We start from the raw sequence: 25,563 nt of genomic DNA, 5'->3' as shown, positions 1-25,563 counted from the left end.
CTTCGCTACCGTGCCACATGATTTCCAGTGATGATTCTGCTAAGCAGTGTGATGAACCTCAACTCCTGTCATTGTTTCCTGCATCTGTAAGCCCTGATTAGACTATCGTTTGTCGTATCCACCTCCCAAAAAATGACTGCCAAGTATATTCAGCAAAGGCTGCCTTCTTCGCCTGACTCTTTGCCATGTTGATTTATTTAGCTCTAGAGAGCAGTACTACCGTAGATCGCCACTAGGAGGCGAGGAACCGTGCTATAGTGGTGTGTAAAGGGTCGTAAGGAACCAAGCTCAGCATGGTGACTTTGAGCCAAGCTCCACACTGGTTGGTAGCGTAAATGGAGCCTAAGCGTCTCCAATTCCCTATCTTGGTAGAATCAACATAAAAGCAAAAGATACACATTCAAATTATACAATGTAAACACTGCATTTTTTTTTTTTTTACAGTGAATAATTACTTAAAAGAAAAAAAAAGAGTGAGCAGATTGAGTAAGGAACTATCACACTCCTTCTGGACCCTTTAAATAATGGTGGTAGATTAACCTTTATTCCTAACATGGAAAATATATAGCTTTTTTACATAATACAAAGAAATTAAACAAACATACACAAGTACAGACTTATACAGCAAACACAGGGAAACTGAATGCATCAGAAATATTACTGACAGCATGATTAGTTTATTGTAAATAAATAGGAGAACAGAAATGGTGAATGAGGTACTATAGCTTGGTTGTTTCTGTGATGCATCATTCTGGTCTTAGATGGACCTGTTATCAGTCGTTGATGTTATACCAGCTTATCTAACATATTATAGGTTTTTCTCTGTTCTTATTTCTTAATTGATAAAGAAATAAACTGTAGGAGAAAATGAGAGAAAAGCAGGGTAACATCAACATCCTCATGGACATTTCCAGAATACTTAGAGACATGTTTAATGATTCAATGATAATCTTTTCCCAGCTGCCTGCTGCTAAAGGTTTTGTGGCCGACAGCTTCTATTCTGGTCTGACACCCACTGAGTTCTTCTTTCATACCATGGCCGGTCGAGAGGGTCTGGTAGATACTGCAGTCAAAACTGCAGAGACTGGATACATGCAGGTAATACTAATGGAAGCATCCACTCTTCTTCCAGGGGGTATGTTTATCACTCTACAGATGTTAGGTGGCTCATAAATAACTAAAAGCTTATGTCTGCATAATGTATACATCTTTTTTTTCACCACATCATAGCCCTGGCAAAAAGTACATAGAAAAACTTATTTGTTGTACTTTTTTTGTAGATGAAGAATAAATAATGGCTCCATCAATTTGCTAGCTTGCTTTTGGTAACTTGCTGAACATCTGTTTTAATAGAGGCGTTTGGTGAAGTCCCTTGAGGATCTATGCTCTCAGTATGACCTGACCGTGCGCAGCTCCACAGGAGACATCATCCAATTCATTTATGGTGGTGACGGCCTGGATCCAGCTGCAATGGAAGGAAAGGATGAGCCTCTGGAGTTTAAGAGAGTTCTGGACAATATTAGGGTGAGCAAAAAGACCAGAAATTGTTGGCCCATTAAGCATCATGTTTTCTTTGGGTTTTTTTTTTTTTCTCCTTAACACATATGCAGATTTGCAGGCCACCAAAACACTGTTTGCATGTTTTACTAGATTCCAGTTATTTATATATATATATATATATATATATATATATATATATATATATATATATATATATATATATATATATATACAATTGCTTTGAAAGAGAAATAAAGAATTGTTTAAATGAGCTGTAAGTGTTTTTTTTAGAAAAACACTGTGCCTCCTCTTGTTCGTGTCTGCTTTTTCTTAATAAACGACACCAGGTTTCAGCTTATGATTTTCAAACATTTTGACTCAATGAAAGAAAAGTGTTAATACCACATCCCAATGGGAGTCTTCTTTAATCTAGAAAGTCATTATTCATTCCAGTGTCATTTGGTTAAATTAACAGGCCCAGTGTTGAGTTAATTAGAAAGACAAAATCTTATTTTCCAGCTGGTGGTTTGGTTCAAAATGTTAACAGGAATAAGGCTGAAATAAGTCTGTTTGATTTTGTCAGAAGTTGCTTTAACCCAAACTGCTTTTTAAAAGAATAAGGCTTTCTTCATGAATTGCTGCATAATTGTTTGGATCACTGTATTTTCCTTCTTTCTTATTTCATGAATGAGTGCTTTCATGAATATGGTCTATAATGTTCTAAGGTTCACTTTAACTGCTGTGCAGAAACTGAAGTTTACACCAATTTTGGTGGACATTCTTATTTGGCGAATGCCCGGTGTTGTTTTTTAATGCTTCTATTTTTTCTTTTTTTTCTCTAACGCATGTTGTGGTGTAGGCTGTGAAATCAGAAGTTCTCTTTTTAAGAAATCCTAAAGATATCAGCAATAGTCATTGAATTTGTTTATTAACAATAGAATTTTTACATTCAGTTGGACGTAACATTGATCATCTTTTTCATATCAAGGGTACTAAGATATAAACATATCTGAATTTAACAGCCAGTGCTTTAAATGTTCTATGTTCAACTCCTTGTACTCACAATATTTTTTCAATCTCTAAATATAATAGGATTTTTTTCTGTTTTCCCGTCAGTTCCAATATTTACAGGTCTCCTTGTTGTCGGTTTTTGTAATAATCTGACAGGTTGCATGATATAGAATCTCTTGTTATCCTACTAGTATTCAGAATTGCCAAAAAACAAATCAGAAAACGTGAAAACTTGGCACAGTTGATTTTCCATGTGGATCTTACGTTCTCAATGTGACTCATCAGTCAGTGTTTCTACTCATGTTCACAGTAATTTAAAAATTCATTTGAATCACTCGTTCTGAGCTGTCACCGCCTTTCTGCGAGTGACTGATTGTATGAATGACTGCTTCTAATTCTTTGTTCTCCCCAGGCGGTCTACACATGCCCAAATGAGCCTGCCCTCAGTCAGAACGAGCTCATCCTCACTGCTGATAACATCATGAAAAGGGCTGACTTCATGTGCTGCAGAGATAGCTTCTTGGAGGTAAAAAAAAAATAAAATGTCAAAGTTTAAAATCATTGTGGTATATCTGTTTTATTATGTGTTATTGGGGAGTGACGGCCTAGTGGTTAGGGCATAGGGCTTTGAATCCTGAGTTTGTGAGTTCGATCCCCCACTCCCACAGACTGCCACTCTGGGTCCCTGAGCAAGACCCTTAACCCCACACTGCTCTCTGGGCGCCTCACAATGGCAGCCCACTGCTCCCCAAGGGGATGGGTTAAATGCAGAGAAGTAATTTCCCTCTGGGATTATTAGACTATATAAAATATACTAAATAAAAAAATAAAAATAAAATAAAAAATATAATTTTCTGCTTATAAATGCATAACCAGGACGGTACTATGATATATTTGCCTGACTTACAGACGTTAAAGCTACAGCAGGCTTGCTAAATGGTAGCCAACTGTTACTTTACACTTACTTTTTGCAATGACTCTGTTTTATAAAAGCAATAATTGCATAAATAACAGGAATCTTGGAATCAATATTATTGATTTAACATTTCTGGCAGCAAAATGAACCACTTACTGTGGATGTCCTTCAATCAGCTGTATTATACAGCTGACAGATTGCTGCAACACGAAAAGCAAGGATGCCGTAGTCAGTTTAAGGACTTCCATCATTAATACCAACTTTTTCACATTTTGTTTTTCTAGAAACGTAGCATATCTTCCATCTGGAAAATAGCTTATTCCTTAGTTTCACATCCAGGAGGGACAAAACGATTATCTTTTACTTGTAAAATCAACAATTTAGGTGGTGTAATAAGTTGAGTGACTGGCTTTGATTCAACAGTTTGTTTTAAGGCTATTCTGTTAGAGGGCTTTTAAAGTTTTAGGCTAAACATGAGCGGCCACTATGCTACTGTAGATGTGTTATAACAGCTAACTGCTTTAATATGGTCACAGAAACAGAAATGTGAACTAGAAAATGGATAAAAGTTACAAACTCTCATTTTATATCTTAGAAAGAGCATACTGAACCAGAACAAAAATACCTTTCTGAAGCTGCAGTGTTATACCTTAACAAACAAAAACAGTTACAGTTAGATTATTGCTGTAAAAGCTATCTAAATATATGTACATATATAATTATATAAACAAGCAGCATTTTTTAGTCTGGCTGCTAGTTTGTAATGTAAGAGAGTTGTTTTGATTCAGAGGAAAAAGGAGACTAGAGACTGTTGGATCCACCAAACGGAGGAACACTAATGAGTTCACTGTTAACACCTTTGATATCGTTTCAATCTTTCTACAAAGCATTCCTTTATAGGGGGTGGATTTTATAATGTGTTTGAAATGTGACCAGTTCAGCCGCCCAGTGCGTTTGTCTCTGTTGTTTCTGATGTTGCTAATTACTTTGAACCTTTCCTATGTTATGTCATCTAAAACATCAAGAAATATAGGGTTTTTTACTTACGTATTAAATAGACTCAGTTCCACTTGCCTGGCTTGAATCGCTCAACATTATTTAAGGTGTAAAATAGAGCTGCAAATAACAATTATTTCACAAATCGATTAATCTGTTGATTATTTTTTCAATTAATCGATTAATATAAATTCAAAATAGACCTATACCAAAAACCAATCAAATATACTAAGTTATAACACCATTATATTTATATGAATGCCAACAACAAAAAACATTAGAAAAACACTTTTTAAAAACAAAACATAATTTCATCTACAGGTTTATTTTTGTACATAAATCTTGCCCTTCTGAGGCTTTGTGAGGGAAATCTGTGTTTTGCATGGCTCAGTATTGTTTCACAAACCTAAAAAAAAATATTGTACCAGTTTAATAATGGAGAATATTAGCTTCATATTTTTTTATATATAAAAACTATTTATTTTCTGAAAATGTATTTAAGAGCAGCTATGCAAATTAACAAACACCTAGAAAAAGTACACTATTATTTTCCATGTGAATCCAAGATTGTTCATTTTTCTTTGACTTTTCAAAAAAAAAAAGGGCTTTAAATCAGTCCTACCTGTCTTTATCCATGCTGGGTCAGATCCTGATGTTTAGGACAAATTGATGCAGGGAAAGCAGAATAAAGTGTTAGCCTCACTACATACAGTTAGCCGAGCCTTCTCACTAAACCAGGTCCTGGAAAGGGACATTTTTTGCACCATTTCTCTCTCTCTCTCTCTAATGGATCTCTAACTCCCGCGACTCGACCTGTCGATCACCCGCAAAATGTCTGCATTGTGGCAGAAGGTGGTGAGCAAATACACATCCTGCCACCTCGGGACGCACCAGAGCTACGCCCCAAGCTCTCATATACTTTGGTAAAATTTTTAACGAGAGTCTATGAGCAAGGATTTTTGCACCCTAGGGAGAAAATATGTCACCAATCTGGCGAAAAATGGAATGACGCTTTACTAGTCACTGAAGGTTAAATATTTATCTTGCACATCTAAAAAAATATATATATTCATAAATATTTTAAATTTCAATTTAAAATTAAATTATATTATTATTCATTATATTATTTTATCATATTAAAATATATGTCTTAAACAGGGTCAGTGGTGGGTGCGGTGGTGCCCTAGCGCCCTCTATTGGCCAGCTGCCACTGCCTAAAATCCTCTTTTCAAGATACAAACTGTATGAATCTGGTCTCAGGAGTTAGGCATTTATGGCTGGATGAAATAGCAAACTTGTATGTTGATACAGTGTTTCCGGTTGGTTGAGAATTTACTTGTGGTGATGGGCAGGCCAGATGATGGTCTTGACTCCCCATGGTAAGATATAGACCCCCACCTGTGACACCCATATTCTGGGATCCGCCCATTCAATCATAGGGTATATCCTTATGATGTGTCATAATTTTTATAACCTTGAAAATAAATGTCTAGATTAATGTCTTGATTGATCAACCAGTATATTGATACATTGATAAATCTATAAAAGTTTGAATAAAATATTTGCTCAAATCGCTTTTTAAGTGACCTCATTGGCTTCCTCTGCTAAAGCACATATTGCAAGTCAACTGCAAATCACCTTACAAATCCAACGCATTAATATTGTTGCAACTCAAGGCAATAATGATGTCAATTTTTCTTTACTTCGCTCCATAGAGATCCAATTTCAATACTCATATTTACAAAATAAAAGCCTCAGAAAGAATATGAAGAACATCCACAATAGAGGCTTGTACAATCGTATCATAATTTATCTGCCATGTTTATAAAAGCTTCTCTAATATGACATTTTAGAAATATTTGTTTTGAAAACAAAACACATCAAATCAGACATTGGTCAGTGAAAAATACTGTGACCCTAGAATGTAATGCATTGAAATGTCAGAAATATCATATCACACTTTATTGAGTACATTTTATTGGGATAAATTTATTGATATTTATGTGTATGGTTAGCTTTTCTGCTAACCGTACACATTTTTCATATAGGCCATAAAGTTAGATTTTTCCAGAGCTCCTCCAATGACAGGCCCCATGCATGGTGTCTGGTTTTCTTTCTTTAATTTTTCTGCCATGGTCTTACATTAAAGTTTGTGGCTATCGCAAAATGAGTAAAAGGGACTTCCATTCTTCTATAAGGCATTTTAATATTTCATAACAAAATGTGACTGAAATGCTATCATTAGCATTAAAAGCTACCTTTGTGTTATAGGAGCAAAATTTTCCTTATTGGGTGTAGTATTTCCTTTCTTTTTAAAGATTTTTGCCTTTTGTAATGTAAACTTTTACTTCTTTTTATGAAGGAGTTAACAGAGACTGGTGCAGAGAAGTACCTGGAGGTACAGTGACCAAGCATGTTGGATTGTTTTAATAAATCCGGAATGGTGTGCCATCACGATTATTCTTTTCAAATATATTGAATAACAGTGTTAATGTTAAAATGACAATGTGCCTGTGTAAATTTTTAAATCATTTGGTTCTAGGTTTTCTGAAGACATTTTGACACCTATTCAGGACTCTTTATCAATTCCGTTGTCCCACCTTAGAGCACTTTTTAGTTGAAGCGCCAATATTTGTTTTTAAGCAGCATGGAGGTCCATTTTCTTGAGCATATTCTAAGTGAGATACAAATCAACAACCAACCCCTTTTCCTGGGTTGTTGAACTCTCAGGGGCGATTTATTTGGCCATTTTATATATAATTGGTTTATTTATGTCATTTCTTTGGAAGGTATTCCATCACCAAACTGTAGATGCATTAGAGCTTACACTGCAAACCTTCTGTTCGGTGATGGCTCTTTTTTTTTTTTTGCCAAGACTGCTTCCTTCACCTCTCTTGCAAAATTTTCAACATGAAGAAGGTGGAGAGCAGAGCACTCTGCACATACAACTGAACACAACCAACACTCCGGTTCAGTTATGCCAGTGACATCATCTCCAAACTGAAAGTCGAGGCTTTCACCAACCGCATTAACTGAGTGTACAGAAACATCAAGTTCACCAGGATGTCAAGAATAACATGTTCCCCTTTCTGGACGGTACTGTGCACTTTGAAGACAAGGGCAGTTTTAATACTGAGGTTAACAGGAAACCTACACACACGGACAATTATCTGAATTTTGACTCGCATCATCCACTGGAACATATACTTTTTGTTATTGAAGTTAACAGATGGACAATATTCCCTTAATAGGAGAGGAGAAGCAAAAAGAACACAAACAAAGCATTTGGTTATCCAAACTGGGCATTCGTTAAGTTGTCCAAAACAAAAAACAGGAAGAGCAGCACTGCATCTTACACAGAGGAGAAGACGGAGGGATGCTGTACATTCTAATATTGTATGTGTCAGGAATTTCTGAGATTTTCTCTAAACATATGTGAATTTCAAACCCAACAAAACACTGGTCCATTCCAAAGACAACGCCCAAACCAAAGCAGAGCGACTTTGAAATATGGGTTCTAGTGCAGCAAGGACTGTTGGGACTTTGTTGGAGAAACAAAACAACTCAACAAATGCACGCTGTAGCACAGAAATGCCAGTAACATTCAGCTGTACATTTGCAACTCCATGAACAAATTCAGATTTTGGACAGATGGTTTGATAGATGATTGAAGGAATCCCTCTCTGTTAAGAGAAAAGCCATCACTGAACATAGGAGGAGGATTGTAGGTTTAGCTTCCAGCCATCTACAGATTGGTTCTTGAACTCACTCTGAGGCAACAAACACAATATGAATCAAATGCCCAAACACAAAACCCATACGAAATAACAGACTCCAACAACCCAGCGTTGTTCATTTAAATCTGTCTTGGAATGTGCTTAGAAAGATGGACCTCCATGCTGCTTAAATACATTAGTGCTCTAACTATGGACTGCTCTGGTGTGAGTCACCAGAACTGGCAAAGACTCACGGAAAGGTGTCCAAGCATCTCTGGAAAAACTGAGCGGAAGTCCAGTTGCCTTCAATTTAAGCCTGTCTTGTGGTTCAAATTGCAATAATCTTTGTCCATCACACTGATGCATTTAATGTCTAATGGCTCACTTTAATGCTTTTTTTCCTCTCTAATGAGGTGTGCAATGTAATTTAGTGCATTGCATCCAGTTTTAAAAGGCGTACTGCAGTGTCTAACTTTTGCATGACAATGAACCCATGTGGAAAACAGCCTGCAGTCACCACAGTCTGAAGGATTCAATGACTGTTTATAAATGGCCTTTTTATGTTTTATTTTTTTCTCTTCCCTTTACCTTAGGAAATAAAGAAATTTATAAAGGTCATGTCAGAAAGGATCAAGAAGACCAGAGATAAATACGGCATCAATGATAACGGGACTACTGAGGTATGGGCTTTTTAATAAAGTTTCTGCTCTTTAGTGCACTAGATATAATATCACTTCCAAATCTGACCTTACATTTTTTATTCCCTGCAGCCAAAGGTTCTCTATCAGTTGGATCGAATAACCCCAACCCAACTAGAGAAGTTTTTAGGAACCTGCAGAGACAAGTATATGAGGTACCAAACTCATGTTAGGATTCCCTAAAATCTGTTGCTCGCATCAATCTCCATTTTGAAAAACTAATGTGAAAGTCTGATTGTAAATTTTCCTTCACAGCAGTATGATTCCCACCTCACAAAAGCATTCATTCACTCTCAGACTATTCAAACTTTTGGTATCTACAAAGCTCAACATCAAAATGATGCATATCTCATCTCCTATTGATGGAATATCATCCATGATTTTTAAAGATGATAATTGTACTGAATAAGTTAGTCCACTTCTGTTTAATGAAGTCTCAGTATAAATTGTGAAGGATGGAAACAAATTTTGAATAAACAGAATTTTGCAGTTTAAAGAATACAGAAGACAGTTCAAGTATAAAGCTGTTAACAATACAATGAGTTCCTTGTGTCTGTTTACAACACTTATGGGAAGTGTTTCCTGGCATTAACTTGTTAAATAATATTTGTACTTTTCTAAACTACTAAGTAATGTGTGAAAAAGATAAAGTATGTATGTCGGTGTGGGTCTATATCAAAACCTCTGCAGTAGAATATTTATTCTTGATGCTATAGACATTTTTCTGGTAGAAGCCCAAGAAGGTGTTTCACATCTTTCAGGAATGGAAAGAAATAAACTCCTAAAAAAAGTCTTTTCCCTATGCCATGTAGTACAGAGTTCCCATTTTTTTATAGTTTTTTTTTTTTTTTCAATTTTAAATATTAGAGGCTCTGATTTTTTTTTTGTTAACACCCATAAAAATGTTGTTTTGGAGGGTTTGAAATGTTCTTCTTTCAACATTCCATCTAATTTTTCAAAATAGTTAATGTATGTGTGACATCAGATGCATCAGATTCATCAGGTGAAGTCAAAGTATAATGCATTGCACTGAAAATGCAAATATCAGGATGCATGGCTCGCCAAAGGAAGCAATGTTTGCTGGTTGTCATAGAAACCAAAAAATGAACAGTCTGCTAGGTACAAAGCCTGCTACAAATTGACCAAAGTCAGGAGGACGGGCAAAGCTGCTTGTCCAGCCATGCTAGAAGAGGTTATTACAAAAACATACTTTTTAAATTTGAATCATGTATGTCTCACTGTTGTTTCATCACCTAGCATTTACATGCGTGTCCCTAATATTATTGAGTCCCCAGTTGTTTTCTATTTTTGAGTTTATAATTCATACAAAGTATTTAAATATCTCATAGAGTCATATACCAGCGCATTTCCGTCTTGCATGATCTGTATTAATCAAATGTTCTGACCCTGTATTTTAAGAGGTTACTCCATGATTTTTGCTGTTTGATTCATTCAAACCGTTTTTTTTCTTTGTGAAGAGCTCAGATGGAGCCAGGTTCAGCCGTCGGGGCCCTCTGCGCTCAGAGCATTGGCGAGCCGGGGACTCAAATGACACTGAAAACCTTTCACTTTGCTGGAGTGGCGTCGATGAACATCACTCTGGGGGTGCCTCGCATCAAAGAAATTATTAATGCTTCCAAGAATATAAGGCAAGTAATTACAAATACAATTCAGTGTCCTTAACGGGTCGATTTAGAGGAAAGGTTTTTTTTTTTTTTTGAAGTGATGAGTCTAAAAAATTGGCTGCAATTCTTTTCTGCTGTATAGATCAGGTTTTCAATTATAATCACATTTCAAATGAATAAGAGCATGTTCTTTAATGGGTCAGCCTAACTTTATTTGAGAATCATGTTGAAAAGGCTGCTTAGCACTTAATTCAGAGTATTTAACTAAAACGAGTTCTTCTTACCATTATGTATCACAGTTATAAATGCTCCCCTAATTTATTATGAATAAGCTACTGAGAGTTCTTTGCTCACCACTTAGCACCCCTATAATCACGGCCCACTTGGATCTAGAGGATGACGCCGACTTTGCCCGGCTGGTGAAGGGCAGAATTGAGAAGACTCTTCTTGGAGAGGTAATCTTCCCTAATGCCTGAATCGGGTGCTATTCTGCTGTAAAAATTGTTTTACAAAGAGGGACTCTTTGAGACGTAAACAATATTGAGTTTTGAAGTTTATTAAATCGACATTTCCTTTTCCTAACCCCGCAGATTTCAGAGTATATTGAAGAGGTTTTTCTACCCGATGACTGCTTCATTCTGGTGAAGCTGTCTCTGGAGAGAATAAGGCTGCTACGGTTGGAGGTACATCTTGTTCCTGTTACTTGGAACAAACTGACATTTGTTTCAAAATATAGACATAAAATTAAGTGCTTTGCATAATATTTTTTTTTGTGACTAAGTAGGCAAACTCTCCATTGATTAATTTATAGTATCATCATTATTCATCCGTGAAGTCTTTGTTTCACAGCTGTCTAAAAGATATTTTACGCTTCTTGCTCTGAGAAAACTTCCTGCTGCCTGACTGCCTGTAGCTCAATTAGCAAAATTTCTTGTCCACCAGGTGAATGCAGAAACTGTGCGTTATTCGATATGCATGTCAAAGCTACGAGTAAAGCCTGCAAACATCGCCGTGCATGGTGAAGCGGTGGTCTGTGTGTCTCCACAAGAGAACAGCAAAAGCTCCATGTACTACGTACTGCAGTCATTAAAAGAAGAACTTCCAAAGGTAAAAATAAATGTATGATCTTTGTAAATTCTGCTTTATTAACTCCAGAATTACATTATCTGAATAAAATTTTGTTTTTTGGGGGTATTTTTTTTTTTACATACAAATTCAGAAATTTGATTCTATGTTGTTGTATTATGAGGTACAGCTCTTGGTGATTAAGCTCCCAGGAAACCAGGACTGTGTATCTCTATAGAGTTTTTCAATCTGCTTAATCTGTGTGTTTTTATTGAACATGATAAGAACACCCTGCTTCTGTTGGACAGTTGCAAGCCTGAGCATCGATTTGAAAAGCAGGATGGAACGAGGTGACTTTTAAATCCAAATGTTAAGTCTCTATGGTCATGTCAAGAAGCGATACTTCATGCAGATACTGATCTGTTCAGCTTCAAAGAGGAAAAGAGACCTCAGAGAAGATTAGGCAGCTTTTATCTTCACCTGAAAGCGGCAAAAGTTTCCTTTGTGGATTGAAAACTGATTTTCAGACAATTTATCTAATCCATTAAATTAGTGGATAAACAGCTTAGTTTCATTCAGTTCCAATGGCATATAGATTCACAGCACACAGATAAATGTAGTATTTTGATTCTGTTGGTCTTGTTTAAGGGTCTTACATTTTTATTGCTTTTAATTTTTATTATATTTTTACTTATTTGTCTGAAATGAAGTTATCCATGCAGCAAATGAATGGAATTCAGTTTTCTGATGCATTTTTTACCATGTGGCTTAAAGATCTCAATCTAAACTGTTTATATGTCAAGTAGATTTATGGTTATTTTACCTACATTTCTGAGCTGAGGTTTAAATCTGATGATGGAGAAAAGAAAGCACTATAGCTCTCTTAAGTTGAGGTGAATTTTTAATGCAGAATAAGTGTTTGTGATTACATACATGTCTTACCACTTTTTGTCCTTAAAGGTAGTGGTTCAGGGAATCCCTGAAGTTGCCAGAGCGGTCATTCACATCGACGAACAAAGCGGAAAGAACAAGTACAAACTCTTGGTGGAGGGCGACAACCTGAGAGCTGTCATGGCCACACATGGTGTCAATGGAAGCCGGACCACATCAAACAACACGTTTGAGGTAATGGTCACAGCATGCTCAATATAGATTTTTATGTGGAGCTGATAATGTTTTTGTTACATCATTTTTTCTGCTCCCATTAACACTTAAATTCCAGGGCAGCCAACCATGCATACTCACACTAAGACCTAAGGGTAATTCAGAGAGCCCAGTAAACCTAACAATTATGCCATAACGCACAAGTCCATGCAGAAGTACCCTAGGCTCTTGCACTAACATCTGCATCCCTAAGATTAACATGTTTACAGTGAAACATGTCTCTACAGAAATACAAATTAGTTCTTAAAAATAAAAAAATCCCAATCATTATTATACATTTGAAGGATCGTTGACACGGCTTCTTCTGTGTCGCTGCAAGATCCTCAAAGCTGTAAAGTTGTGCAATGATTCTAGTTTAATTTGCAGTTAAATAAGAGTAAACTATTATTGTATCTCTGTCCTGACGTTGACGTTAACACGTTAATGGCCTAATCTTTAGCTAATGCTTTACGCTAAGCTCACTCTGAATGTTGTCGGGCTGCAGTGCAGGCGGCACAAGGACTCAAAAAAGCTAAAATCAGTGCAGTATGCACAGTTGCATCAGCTACAATTCAGTCCAGCAATGGTTATTGAGGCCATGCGGGTCAATGAAGGAAGTTTGACTGGATATTGCTGCTGTGTTTGCATCAACTCCTGAAAATCACAAGCCAAACAGGACAATTCAGAGTGAAATTACCCCACCAACCTAAACCCGCATGACTAATGAAACAAAAAGGCAGAGCAGAAAGGGAAAAAATAACAGAGGGGCTAATGGATGATGAAAAACTGATATTTAAACACATGGATAACTGGTTTTGTCCAACAATGGCAGGAAAGAGCATGAACCCTTATGAACTTTTCTCTCTGCCTTTAAGTGAGTGACTTTTTATTGCACACCCACACAACAGCTGAGCATTAACTGCATTAACCACATTTTTTATTTTTATGCTTCCTTTCAAAATTCAAAGTAAAACAATTTACCAATTATGATAAAGGCATGCAAATTGTGTACAGCTGTGCATTTGTTGGTACACAAATTTCTGTTTGTTGGTGTTTTTATTTTCCCTTTAAGGAGCAAACCCTTTACATTTCTCTTTATGCTGTCTGTTGCTTAAAAGGCTTGTCCATGATCTGGGCTTCCTGCCTGTGTTTTAAAGACTATAATAGTCCACAGCGAGTGGAAGGAAACCGAATGATGCTCAGAGTATGACGCTGTGTCCATGCTGTTTGGGAGTTCATTATCTAGTTGGAGTTTTCAAAAGAATCCTGATATATTTTTTTCATTTCCTCCCCTGCTGCTTGTTTACATTCAAGCAATCAGATGTTTTTTGTGCTGGTGGCTTCTAACCAATAATTTGAAAACCAAACAAAATCAACCTGATTTGATGTCCTATTGTTTAGGTTGAGAAGACTTTAGGTATTGAGGCTGCGAGATCCACCATCATTAATGAGATTCAGTACACCATGGTGAACCACGGCATGAGCATCGATCGTCGTCACGTCATGCTTCTGGCAGATCTCATGTCCTACAAGGTAACACACATTTTCCTTCTGTTCAAGCATTTATACATGTTACAACCACATTTACACTGTTTTCTTATGATTTTATTTTACAAAAAACATGCATTAAGACCTAAATGCAAAGTGGTGAAAGAAAAACCATTAGTTTCACGATTTCTGAAAATCATAATCTGAAAGAGAGGTGCCCAGTTGTATTCTGTCCGCTTTACTCCAGTAGCTTAAGGTGGACAATCAGTTCAGAAGACTGGCCAGCAGCCGGCTGATCAGTGATCATGATTTGTCCTTAAGTGCCTGCTGCAACAGCTGCTCCTTTACCTGCAGTAGCAGACATTTGGATTTCATTAAAATGAAAAACATGGCAAAATGTTGTCTCTGGGAAATGTTGCCCATAGTGTTTAGAGGACAGAATACATGATTTTATTCCCAAATCAAAAGGGAGATTGCAAAACAAAGGCAACAGACAAATTTACAGTATTTCATGTATTTATTTTTTTGTTGAAATATAATTGATTTTTAGCTTGGAAAAACACTACCGTATTATCTGGACTATAAGCCGCCATTTTGCCCCCCCCATTCTCTGAACCATGCAGCTTATAAGAAGGTGCGACTTTTCTGTGGACTTTTCCTAACCGCCAGAGGGGGAAGTCAGAGTTGGAAATGAAAGAATAAGAGGCTAATTTCATTTAGCACAACGACATGGTAACAGCAGGCTCAGCGGAGAACAAATTCACACAATTTGACATTTTTGCCGCATTAAAGCTGCCGAACCGATAAAGACACTGGGCTGTACTGCTGCAGAGCTGAAATAAAGAGCTGATGAAGCCCCATTTTTCAGTAGAAGCTCTTACTGCTTTGAGCTAACAAGCTCACGGGAGCTAGCATTCTTCTTTGTCCCTACTTCAGGGGCTATATGTAGAGCTCCCCCTACAGGTTAGGTGGGAGACAGTTCAGTAGATATCAGTGTATTATAGCTCGTTGTGGCTTTTATATGTACATTTCAAGTTTTTTTTTTTTTCCTTGGTCGGCATCGCTCATAGTGGGGTGCGCTCTATAGTACGGAAAATACAGTACTTTGCTTTATTGATTAAGTCCACAAATGGTAATAACCTGGATCCAAGACAATCAGCAGTCATGGGCTGCAAAATCTTCATCTACGGCCTGATTAGTGTAGGTGATAAAAACATGCTTCAGACCCTTTTTTTATGACCCACATTCACTCAATGCTTTTGTAACCATAAAATATCAGATACTACTTCTTCCCTCAAAGCAGAGACGGGGGATCTAGAGTCAAAAGGTCATCTCTAAGTCATGTATTTGTTCTGAACAGCCACTGGAGCAGGTTAGTCCAATCTGCACAGGTTAATTCACTGTACACGTTGGACTCTCCTGCTTCAGTGGCTGTTCACACATAGAGATGACTTGTTGACCCCAGATCCCCCATCTCTGACTCACAGCTACCATGAATTTGTGTCTATTATTCTTCTTCCTCTCCGAGGGCAGAGGGCTTTAATGTTATGTGTTGCTTTGAAATGACTTCATTGACGTGATGCAGCCAGAATCTGTGCCTCAACATTTGTTAATAAGGAAAATGCTTCGGGTGCCTTACTGTATTTACTTAGTCTGTACGTATCTTGCAGCAGCAGATGTGTCCTTTTATATGCTTCATTTAACATCCAGTCCTCTCTGCAAAGGGTGAGATCCTGGGAATCACTAGGTTTGGATTGGCCAAAATGAAGGAGAGTGTCCTCATGTTGGCTTCGTTTGAGAAAACAGCCGATCACCTCTTTGATGCGGCCTACTTCGGACAAAAGGACTCAGTCTGCGGTAAACGTTGTATTATAAAGTCTAATTTAGCCTTTTGTTTCGTAATACCCTGGTGTTAAAGCTTTGTGTTTTATTGCTGCAGGTGTGTCTGAATGCATCATTATGGGAATCCCAATGAACATTGGAACAGGACTGTTTAAACTCCTACACAAGGCAGACAAGGATCCCACTCCTGTCACCAGGCCGCTCCTCTTTGACAATGCAGACTTTCATTTACCTCTGTTCACATAGAAACAAAAGAAACGGCATGAAAGTGTCGAGCTTAGGCACTCAGCTTCTCAAGACAAAAAAGTGCCTGCTGGGAGTCCAATTTCCTTTTAAAGGATCCGACAAAGAAATTGGATTTTTCTTTACGCATCGCATCGCCGCCTGATGTCTTGACTGTTAGATTGATGCTCTAAAAGCCGTCACCCTGGGATGGATAGTGATATATTTTATCAATCCGCACAAATAATTTAAGATTATAAATACAAAAACATTTCTACCATTTTCTGTTTAACTATTCCTCTACAGTTCTATAACTTGATGTTCCCAAAGTCAACCAAAAGACCATTAGACTATTGATGGGTATAAAGACTATCAGAGTAATGATTCATTACCTTCCTAATCATGAAGAAAGTTAGTTTCTCATTGAGTTAAGTTTTCTCTGATGAATTTATCCAGGCTTTACTCTGCAGCTTTTATTTAACAGTTCCTTGTTTGTTTTATGCTTTTGAAAAGATATTTGTGTTTCTATGGAGAAGGATAATAATAAAAATGAAAATAAAGTTGGAGGTGAATGACTGTTTTCTTCTGTTATGGTTGTTGTCTGGCTTATAATTAAATACCTGTTTACATTTAATGATATACTGTTGACAGTGATGCTAAGAAAATAACTAGTCCTAAAGATCTGGATCTAAAAGACAATAAAGGATTTAGATGAGTTAATCTTTTAATGGTTTAAGTTAAGGTTTTTACACCAATTACTGGTAAACCAAGACCTCTTTTTTTAGTAGCCCACGTGCTTCTTAATTTTTGACCTCAACTTTTTATTATAATAAAAATTTGTTCAATACATCACGTGATGCTATACGTACAGCCACTCTCTAATGTGACTGTGGGTGGCTTTTGGCCTGGAGCTGATGTCATCAGACGGTGCCCAACCTTCACGGGTCGTTTCGACCCTTAACCGCTACACCCACCAGCTGGCGGGTCAGCAGTGGTGGCCAGGTCAATGACCATCTCCAGGCCTCCAGCCCCCCTCCTCTCTCTTAAACCACAACCAGCCTGAGGCTCTCTGCTGCCTGCACAATCTTGTGCACAACTGTCTTCCTCTCCTTGCCAGATATGCCAAGTGCAGTGAGCACAGACCACATTGACTGCTGGGAATCCTCTACACCAGACCTCCACTGGAAACAGCCATGCTTGCCAGCCTTTGTCTTTGCAGTCCATGATGAGGTCCTGGTATTTTATGTTCTTCCTCTCATGGGCCTCCTCACAGCCTTCCTCCCAAGGCACAGTCAGTTCCACCAGGATGATTTTCTTAGCTTGCCTTGACCAGATGACAACATCAGGCCTCAAGGTGGTCTGGACGATGGGTGGGAAAGTGAGCTTCTTCCCCAGGTCAACTGTCATCTCCAACCCCTGTGCCCCCTGGAGGATGTTGGTCCTGGCTCTTTTATTAGGTCCTTTTCGGACCATTTTACTCTGTCCTTTGCAGGTTGAGTTTACCGGGAGGCATCAGGGTTGACCGCTCTGTGGTTCAAAGGCAAAGCCGTTGCCAAGAGATATTCAGTGCTGTTGGGTGCCTCCTGACTGGGGTTCTCCTGGGTCTGACATGGTATTGCCACCCTGCACTGCAACAAAATTCTCTCCACACTTTGTCTTGGCTTGATGGATCTGTATTAATTTATTCCAAACAACATATTCTTTTAATTTTGTAGCGTTTCTCTTTGCTGTAATGCGTTTATGTGGTTGGCATATATTTTGTCCAATCCAATTTCAGCTATGTCGCTCAAATATCCCCAGAGCCTTCAGAACCAGCAGTGCTGGCTGCTGTTACCCTAACAATATGAGGAACATTTCCTTCAACCAATCAGATTCCCTGCATGGGACCAGCTAGGGGGCCTACCAAAACATCACAATTTTCTGTCCTCTGATTGGTCAGTTAAAGACATATACAGCCAAGTTACGCTAACGACAATCTGCATTTTTGATTCTGAATGTTAATCAATCTTCTAGTTATCTAGTTTTGCCATAGTAAGTGTAAATAAAAGCTGGAATGTTTTTTTTATATATGAATATTGTTATTACTTTAAATATCAATATGTTAAATTGTTAGAAAAACACAGGCTGTTGTAGGAGGTCCTATTTTCTTCTGATATTTAAATGGATGTTTTAAATGCTTTTATCATTCTTGTACTCTGTTGTTAATTTTGTCTTGTTCTATTTTACTGTCATTACGTCCCTGCCTTTTTAATGTCTAATGATAAATTCACACTAGTACCTCATACATTCACATATTTGTAATGGTAATATTTAAAAACAGTTGTTACAAAAAAGATGCCAGCATGATCAAATGAGATGCAAGAAAGGTATTTTATTGTAAAACTCAGAACAATCAAGATTATGACTTATGACACTTGTGGTAAGGTGTGGGATAATATCTGGGCACCAAGCAAAGACGGGTCCTATTAATTCCCCCCCCACCCCAAAAAAAGAAAATGCATCAATAAATAAAGAATTAAAATAAGGAGAGTGGCAAAAAAAATAATAGTACAAGCCTGATTGATTTAAATTATTGTGACTTTAACCTTGTCCAAAACTGTGAATTAAAACCAAGCTGTCATTACAAGATATAATTACCAGATCAAGCCAAAATATCATCTCAACATAAATCTAGGCTATAATTTGTTTTAACACATTATACAAAGCAGCTTTTATTTTATTGTATATATTCAGATTCCAATGGAAGCCTAGTTATCTAACAAGTCAAATGTATTTTATTTTATTATTTAGAGTGATAAAATGTTAACAGACAAGAAGAGGGGGGCTGTCAAGGTATAGGGCCTCAGTGCATTGATGAATGTTCTAGTTGAAAAGGATAAAGCTAATAAGAATCAGCTTACAAGTTAGTACAATATTTTTACAAATATCTGAAAAGTCTGCTCTTCATTTATTTTAAAGCTCCCCATTCGTTTACCCTGAAATAGAAGACAGAGCACCCAGACTTCTTATAACCCTCAAACTCTTGTCAAAAAATACATATGGTTGCAAACTCCACTGATCTTATACTCAAAAATTGCTCATAAAAACATCAACTTGTGGAAAAGAAAGAAGTCAGATAAAACCAAAAGGACAGGAATGCTGGTCAGCCTTAATGGGAGGATGGAGATTAGAGAAACTTGCAACTATAACTGCTGTAAAACAATTTACAAAGTATAAACCCATGGCATGCTACCTAAAAATGCATGCCATATTATTATTTTTTTGAACTCTACAATTGCCATTCCTTCATATTGGTCTGTTGCATAAAACCCTAAAAAATACACTAACATTTGTTGTTATATTAAAGAATTAAATAGGTGGGGTGTGAATACTTTTTAAATGTGTAAATAAAAGTTAAAATGAAAATCAGCAACGCAATGGGTCTGCAGCAAAGTACTGAAGGATATGTTTTAAATTAGGAACTCAAATGTTAATTGACATTAACATTTGATTAACATTTAATTTTGGATTACTTAATAAAGCAGAACAAGAGATATACGGCCATTAGTGTACCTTGAGTGCCGCTTAGCATTTAGAAAATCACAAGGACAGATTTTGAAATGGCTGAAGTATGAATTTTCAAAAAAGGATTATCTAAGGTAGTTTTGTGTAAAATCTCAATGATAAGCCCATCTACATATATTGAAAGCATTTATATAAAAGTTTACTGCAGATTACTGCACCATTTGCTTTGTAGAAAGGCATTGCCATTTTTGAAGAACACTTTTCGCAAAGGGTAGAAATGACTGATGACATTTTAAAGATCTATATTTATGCAATACAACTCTTAAGTGACCTAACCCATAATAGAAAATGGCCCCATCACTAAACCCCCCCAGATGAGAAATCAAATGGTAAAGACCAGTCACTCTCATTATGCATTCCTTAAAAGCACTTGAAATTGGTCCACGCTGCTAAAGGCTGTTATTATCCTCATGGTGATAACTGTTGAGCATACAGATACTTTTCATTCATTTATTTTATTATTATTTTTTAAGTTCGAATGATAGCCTTTTTCACAGTATGCAGGCTTCAACTCAATTAATTAGCTTGTGGGTTACTACAGTGGGGTCATTGTGAGGTGTATGAGGGTTAAAAGAAGTTAGTGAAATACAGAAAAATAAATGCTCCATGGAATAATTAACCATGAAATAAATAGATGTAAAATGTATTTATCTAGTATATTTAATAAATTAAATATACCATTAAATTATAAAATGCCCCATTAAAAAATAAAAATATATATTTAAATTCAGGAAATGTCTGCCACTTAAAACAATCTATTTAAAATAATTATAATTTCTTCACTTAATATTTATGTATATAATATTTATTTAAGTATCTATATGGATTTTAGAAGGTCACCAGTTTGTTGCATTGTCATTTTTTTGGGATCACAGGCTAAAAAAATTGGTTGCCTCTTAATTAGATTATTATAAAAAAAAAAAAAAAAAGGTTAAATACAAATATGTCAGATGTTTGGTTTTAATTGCTGCTAAGGTGTTTTTTTTTTTTTTGCTTTATAAAATAAAAAATAATTAAATATGACCATTAAAGTGGAATTTTCATAGTCAAAAGTTGTATATTGTCATGTTATGGAGTACATCATCATTAAGAGTCCAGACACTTAGTGGCATCCTCAGTAAGTAAAATTAGCTTTAAAAAAGGTCATTGCTTAAGTAGCATGCTGCTCACAGTGCCTTACACAGGCATAGAAGTGGTAGAAAAAAGGATAGTTTTATCAACTACAAAGTCAGTGCAACTGTACTCTTTTAAAGAAATTTTAAAATGTTTGATTTCCCAACAGAAGTTGCCATTTGTCAACACAGCCATAAGCACCTAAACTGCCTGAATGACCTATATAAAGCTGTGCTTAATTAGGAATAAACAAATTAGTTTGTTAAAAATCCATAGAAGATGTATCAAGTGCAGAAGATGTGACACCAGACTCAAAGCAGACTAACTGAAGAGGGTTAAGTGTGCTTCAGCTGAGCCACACCTTGATTACCTCTATGGAAAGCAACATTGATTCAGTAAGTCCTGCTATAAGAAACCACAAACAAGTGTTGGATAGTAAAAAAATAACTGTACAGTGGATAGATATCCCTATTAATAGGCTAAATTTTAAGAGTTTGAATTTTGAATTGGGAAACTGAAGTACAAGCAAAACTTTAATCATCTAAATTAGTTTGTGTGTAAATAATCAGTACCATATATGTTTTTTTTGACATTTATTACTAAACTAGGACAACCTTTTATTTAATCGTGTAGAGATACATGTGGGATACATTTATAGTCATATGTGCTTATAAATGCAAACCTTTACGCCAAAAGAGGGTGATAATCCCTCAGACATGTTTTCTTACTACCTTCTGCAGGTTGCTGCTCTACCCATTGTGTTTGCTACAAACCCTGCATATGAATTCAAACTTTACTGCATTGAGCATGGCCTTTAAAATCTGAGTTTTAGTCCTGTGTGTAAAAAAAAAAATTACAGTTACATTCAGTTAATAAGGTAAATACATTTAAGCCACGTCATGAAATCGTTGTAAACAGTAGTTTCATGCCAGCAAAAAAGTGCTTGATTAGCATGAAGTGTAATGAGTTGATTTAGGTAAACCAAAAGCAAAAATCAGTAAAGCAAAATAGCAGCCTGTGTTTGGTGCTTAAAGCTTGTCTTGTAAATTGTCTTTGTCAGCATCTCTAAATTGTTGCTAATATGGCAGAAAACCAAAGTACTGAAGTAAAGGTTCAATCATGATGAAACAGCATTAAATGCTCAGAGATCATTGCTTACGTTATGATCCCATTATGACAAAAAAAAACATTGTTTAAAGCACATGAGTTCTCAGTCTCGATCATGAACTCTTGTTCTCATGTCTCAACATTGTTTCTGTTACTTCATCTATTTACAGTGAAATTCCTTTTTATTTAATAAAATCCTTCTCCTGAGCGCTTTAATCACTTTTGCTCTGGCGGCTGCCACTACAAGTAATGCAGCAGAGCTTTGAGCCTTTTCCAGTAGTTGAGTCTTGGAACTGCTGTTATATTCAGACAGCAGTTGATGGCCAACAAGAGATTTGCTGAGCGAAAGCACCTGAATGTCTTATTTGACTTGAGAGGAACTATTTGGAGGGAGCTCAGTTTGGATGGTGGAAATTTTCTCTCCAATAATTTCCAGAGAGTTCTCTCCATGCGATGAGCACAGAGCGCCTTTCTCTGCAGAGTGCTGCTCCACGTTCTTGCCTTCATCTGTGTTCACGAATGCTTCTCTGCTTTGGGGTTTGATGAACTGCACACTCCGTCTCGGAGCCACTGTGGCGGCACCCTGGTGGTTTGGTTTACGGAGGCAGTGGGAGAGGGTAGAGACGCAGCTTTTTTTGAAGTTTTCATTCATGAAGGCATATACAATTGGATTGTTGAAGCTGTTGAAAAACCCGATGGCCTGAACAATGGCGATGATCATGTTCAGGGTGACGTCATCATACTTCTTCTCCAGATCATCTAGACAATTACGTACAAAAATATAATAAAATGTAATTATTGAAGGCATTATCAGGTATCAGAAGTCAGTCTCTTTAGCTCACCTCAAACTTGAGTTTGGATAAGAAAAAATAAGTTCTGTTAACAGCCAATAAAGCAAAGACAAAGCAAAACAAAGACTTGTAGAGAGGATCAGAAAGGATTCCAGAATAATAAAACTACAGATGTCCTTTGCTTCAAATAAGAACAATGTTCTTGATTCAGGAACAAGAACGGAAAATTTTAAGAGTACCAAACTACCATGAACAGCATTTTTATGATCAGTGCCATAAATGCACATCTGAAATTTGTCCCAATATTAAATTCAGCTCTAAGTGGAAGTTAATAAGTCATATTAAATCCACAAACTTTATTTTAAGGTTTCTTGTCCACAAATTTAAGGATAAGGATTAGCTTTTAGGGGATGAGATAAGCCAAAAGTATTCAATTAGTTATAGGTATAAAATAGACTCCACAGACATCAGGTGATTTCCTCTAAAATTTAAAATGTGAACCTTCTTTTTATTTGCTTTTGAAAGAACTTTATTGCCATAACTATAGTCAACAAAGTAAACAAAGAACAGTGTTAAAACATCTCATCTGGCAGCATTCAGGGGTCATTTATGTAAAAAAACATTTCTCCTATGGAACCTGTGTGTTGAGGTGAGAATTGCTTGCTTTCCTCCAGTCAAGCAATCAATGAAATCCACAGACTCTTCATTCTTACTGCCTTGTGTATCACAGGCTGTCAAAACCCCTCTTATTTTATCACTAATATTTCTTTGAGGCGACATGACAGCGTGGTTCGGAACTGCCACCATTGCTCTTGTATGTATGGATTTTGTCGTTTGTTACTTAACTAAGATAACCTTCTGATGCTGTCGTTTGTTGCTTATAGTGTGTCTATTAGGCTCCATTTGCATTGATCCCACCGATTGTGGATTCTTTCGTTGTTTTAGTTTCTATTTGAGTTTACATTTACATTTTTATTTATGTCAATCTGTTTTTTCTGGGTTTTATGTTATTGTAGTTGTTTTCTAGTTACAGTTAAGCTCTGTTTTCCCTGGTTGATCTTTGTTGCCCCCTGGTGCCCTTTTTTCCTTTCCCCTTGGCTCTTTTCTGTCCACACCTGCTCCCAATTAACTGATTACTCCACTTATGGTTCTGTCTCCCATCAGTGCTGGTTGCTCTTCATTAACTGCTCCTCATGTGTGTTTCTCTCTTGTGTCTCTTGTTTTTTGGGTTTCCTCTTTATTGTTTATGGCTTTATGCTTCTGTTACCATTTGTCCATTAATTAAATCAGCGAGACACATCTCTGCATTTGGGTCCTCAACTAACCTCCACTTAACCTGACACCTTTTCTGTTTCTGAGCCTTCACAAATGGCCAGAATTGTTTAAACATTATTTATTTTTCCCAGCTGAGCAATATGGAGGCCCACATACTTGGTTATATGACAGGAAAAAAAAATCCAAAGCAGATGAATATGTCATAAAATAAAACCAAAATGATTTTTAGTCGAAACCATACATTTAATTACAGGCTTTGACCAAAGCCAGGTCTGGCTTGAAAACCCTAAATAAGTGGATAAAATCTCCTCCAAAGAGATGTCAGAGACTCATTGTCGGCTTTTTGCAAACAATATTATGGAAGGTATTGTTGCCAAGGATGACACAACCCGTTATTAACTCCTTTACCTTTGCTTGATAGAAACTTAAATACAAATGCTTATTCACATATAAAGATTGCATAAGAAGTTAAATAAGCTATACTTACTGTATTCGAACAACATGTGGACAGTGTGGAATGGTGCCCAGCAGATGGTGAATAGCAGGACAATTGTGACCATCATTTTTACAGCTCTTTTCTTTTTCCTGTAAAGGACACAGTAACATATAGGAGTAAGCAGAGCTATGTGACAGATAAAGCATAATCCTGTTTACGTTCTTGTTTTCAAAGATAAAAGCACAAATGATTTGCAGGGATCAGTCCGGATCCCTACAGCTACACATATACTGCATCTGCTCTACTGAACCTTAGCTGTGGAGAAAGAACACATAGACTTTCTGCTTTAGATTTTCCAGTGTTTGTCGACCATAATGGTTCATTTCAAAATCAATAAGATATTATTTGTGTTTGTAATCCAGATGAGTGTTTGAGGGCCAGAGGAGTTTAGTCCACATAGAAAGCAGAGGTCATCTCTTATTCATCAAAGAACAGCGAAGGAGGTCAAAGTCTAAGATTTTTTTTTTGTTAAAGAAGACCATTAACAGTCTCACCTCCTACAATCTCTTATTCCTTGTTTTCTATCGAAACTCATTAAAAGGCTTTTGAAAAGCTATCTCTGCAAGGTAAGCATCATGGAAGAAATCCCATTACTAATACTTATTTGCACACACCAGAGTGGCCACAAAAATCTAAAAAAATGTATGCACAAAATGTGCTTACAATTGAGTACGCATTTGTAGACACAACATAGGTAGAAGGTGCAAAATACTAAAACCTAATTATTCTACAGAGCTGCTGAAACTGCTATAGGGGAATAGGAACAAGAAAACACAATAAAGGCACAGTCTAAACACATTTTATGTAATATTCTGTGATATCTTCAGGACTTTGTTGTAAATTTTCAAATCTGTACTGGTGTCCTACACATTGAAACGTCGTCCACCGTTTGACTGGATCACATTATAACAAAGTGAAAACAATTATTTAACAGCTATTTTTACTATATGTAAAGAAAACAGTGCCGTTGCGGCCGTCAGTCAAACTACTCTCAC

General features: G+C 36.7%; 2 protein-coding genes across 3 annotated transcripts in view; one reads left to right on the top strand and one right to left on the bottom strand.

Annotated features, from left to right (window-relative positions):
- The window catches only part of polr3a (polymerase (RNA) III (DNA directed) polypeptide A, 155kDa), a 39,550-nt gene extending 22,774 nt beyond the window's left edge, over positions 1–16,776 (top strand). Inside the window, exons 18-31 of one of the 2 annotated variants that reach the window (XM_015382519.1) lie at positions 961–1,098; positions 1,354–1,524; positions 2,924–3,037; positions 6,786–6,821; positions 8,733–8,819; positions 8,910–8,992; positions 10,316–10,486; positions 10,824–10,917; positions 11,053–11,145; positions 11,405–11,569; positions 12,488–12,652; positions 14,072–14,203; positions 15,883–16,015; positions 16,098–16,776. In XM_015382519.1, the coding sequence (XP_015238005.1) occupies positions 961–1,098; positions 1,354–1,524; positions 2,924–3,037; positions 6,786–6,821; positions 8,733–8,819; positions 8,910–8,992; positions 10,316–10,486; positions 10,824–10,917; positions 11,053–11,145; positions 11,405–11,569; positions 12,488–12,652; positions 14,072–14,203; positions 15,883–16,015; positions 16,098–16,246 (1,731 nt within the window). In that variant the 3' untranslated portion in view covers positions 16,247–16,776. The remainder of the gene's footprint in view (positions 1–960; positions 1,099–1,353; positions 1,525–2,923; positions 3,038–6,785; positions 6,822–8,732; positions 8,820–8,909; positions 8,993–10,315; positions 10,487–10,823; positions 10,918–11,052; positions 11,146–11,404; positions 11,570–12,487; positions 12,653–14,071; positions 14,204–15,882; positions 16,016–16,097) is intronic. The other variant, XM_015382528.1, reaches the window with a different exon arrangement.
- Positions 16,777–20,813: 4,037 nt separating this feature from the next.
- Positions 20,814–25,563, bottom strand: part of LOC107089333 (pyroglutamylated RFamide peptide receptor-like) — a 19,537-nt gene continuing 14,787 nt past the window's right edge. The window contains exons 5-6 of the mRNA XM_015382063.1: positions 24,560–24,657; positions 20,814–22,765 (exon numbers count right to left, since the gene is read on the bottom strand). Coding sequence (XP_015237549.1) covers positions 22,368–22,765; positions 24,560–24,657 — 496 coding nt within the window. The 3' untranslated portion in view covers positions 20,814–22,367. The remainder of the gene's footprint in view (positions 22,766–24,559; positions 24,658–25,563) is intronic.

The sequence above is a fragment of the Cyprinodon variegatus genome, unplaced genomic scaffold, assembly GCF_000732505.1.
Source record: "Cyprinodon variegatus isolate N-32 unplaced genomic scaffold, C_variegatus-1.0 Scaffold12, whole genome shotgun sequence".
Classification (NCBI taxonomy): domain Eukaryota; kingdom Metazoa; phylum Chordata; class Actinopteri; order Cyprinodontiformes; family Cyprinodontidae; genus Cyprinodon; species Cyprinodon variegatus.
The sequence above is the reverse complement of the archived record's forward strand: the minus strand, read 5'-3'. Positions and strand labels throughout refer to the sequence as shown.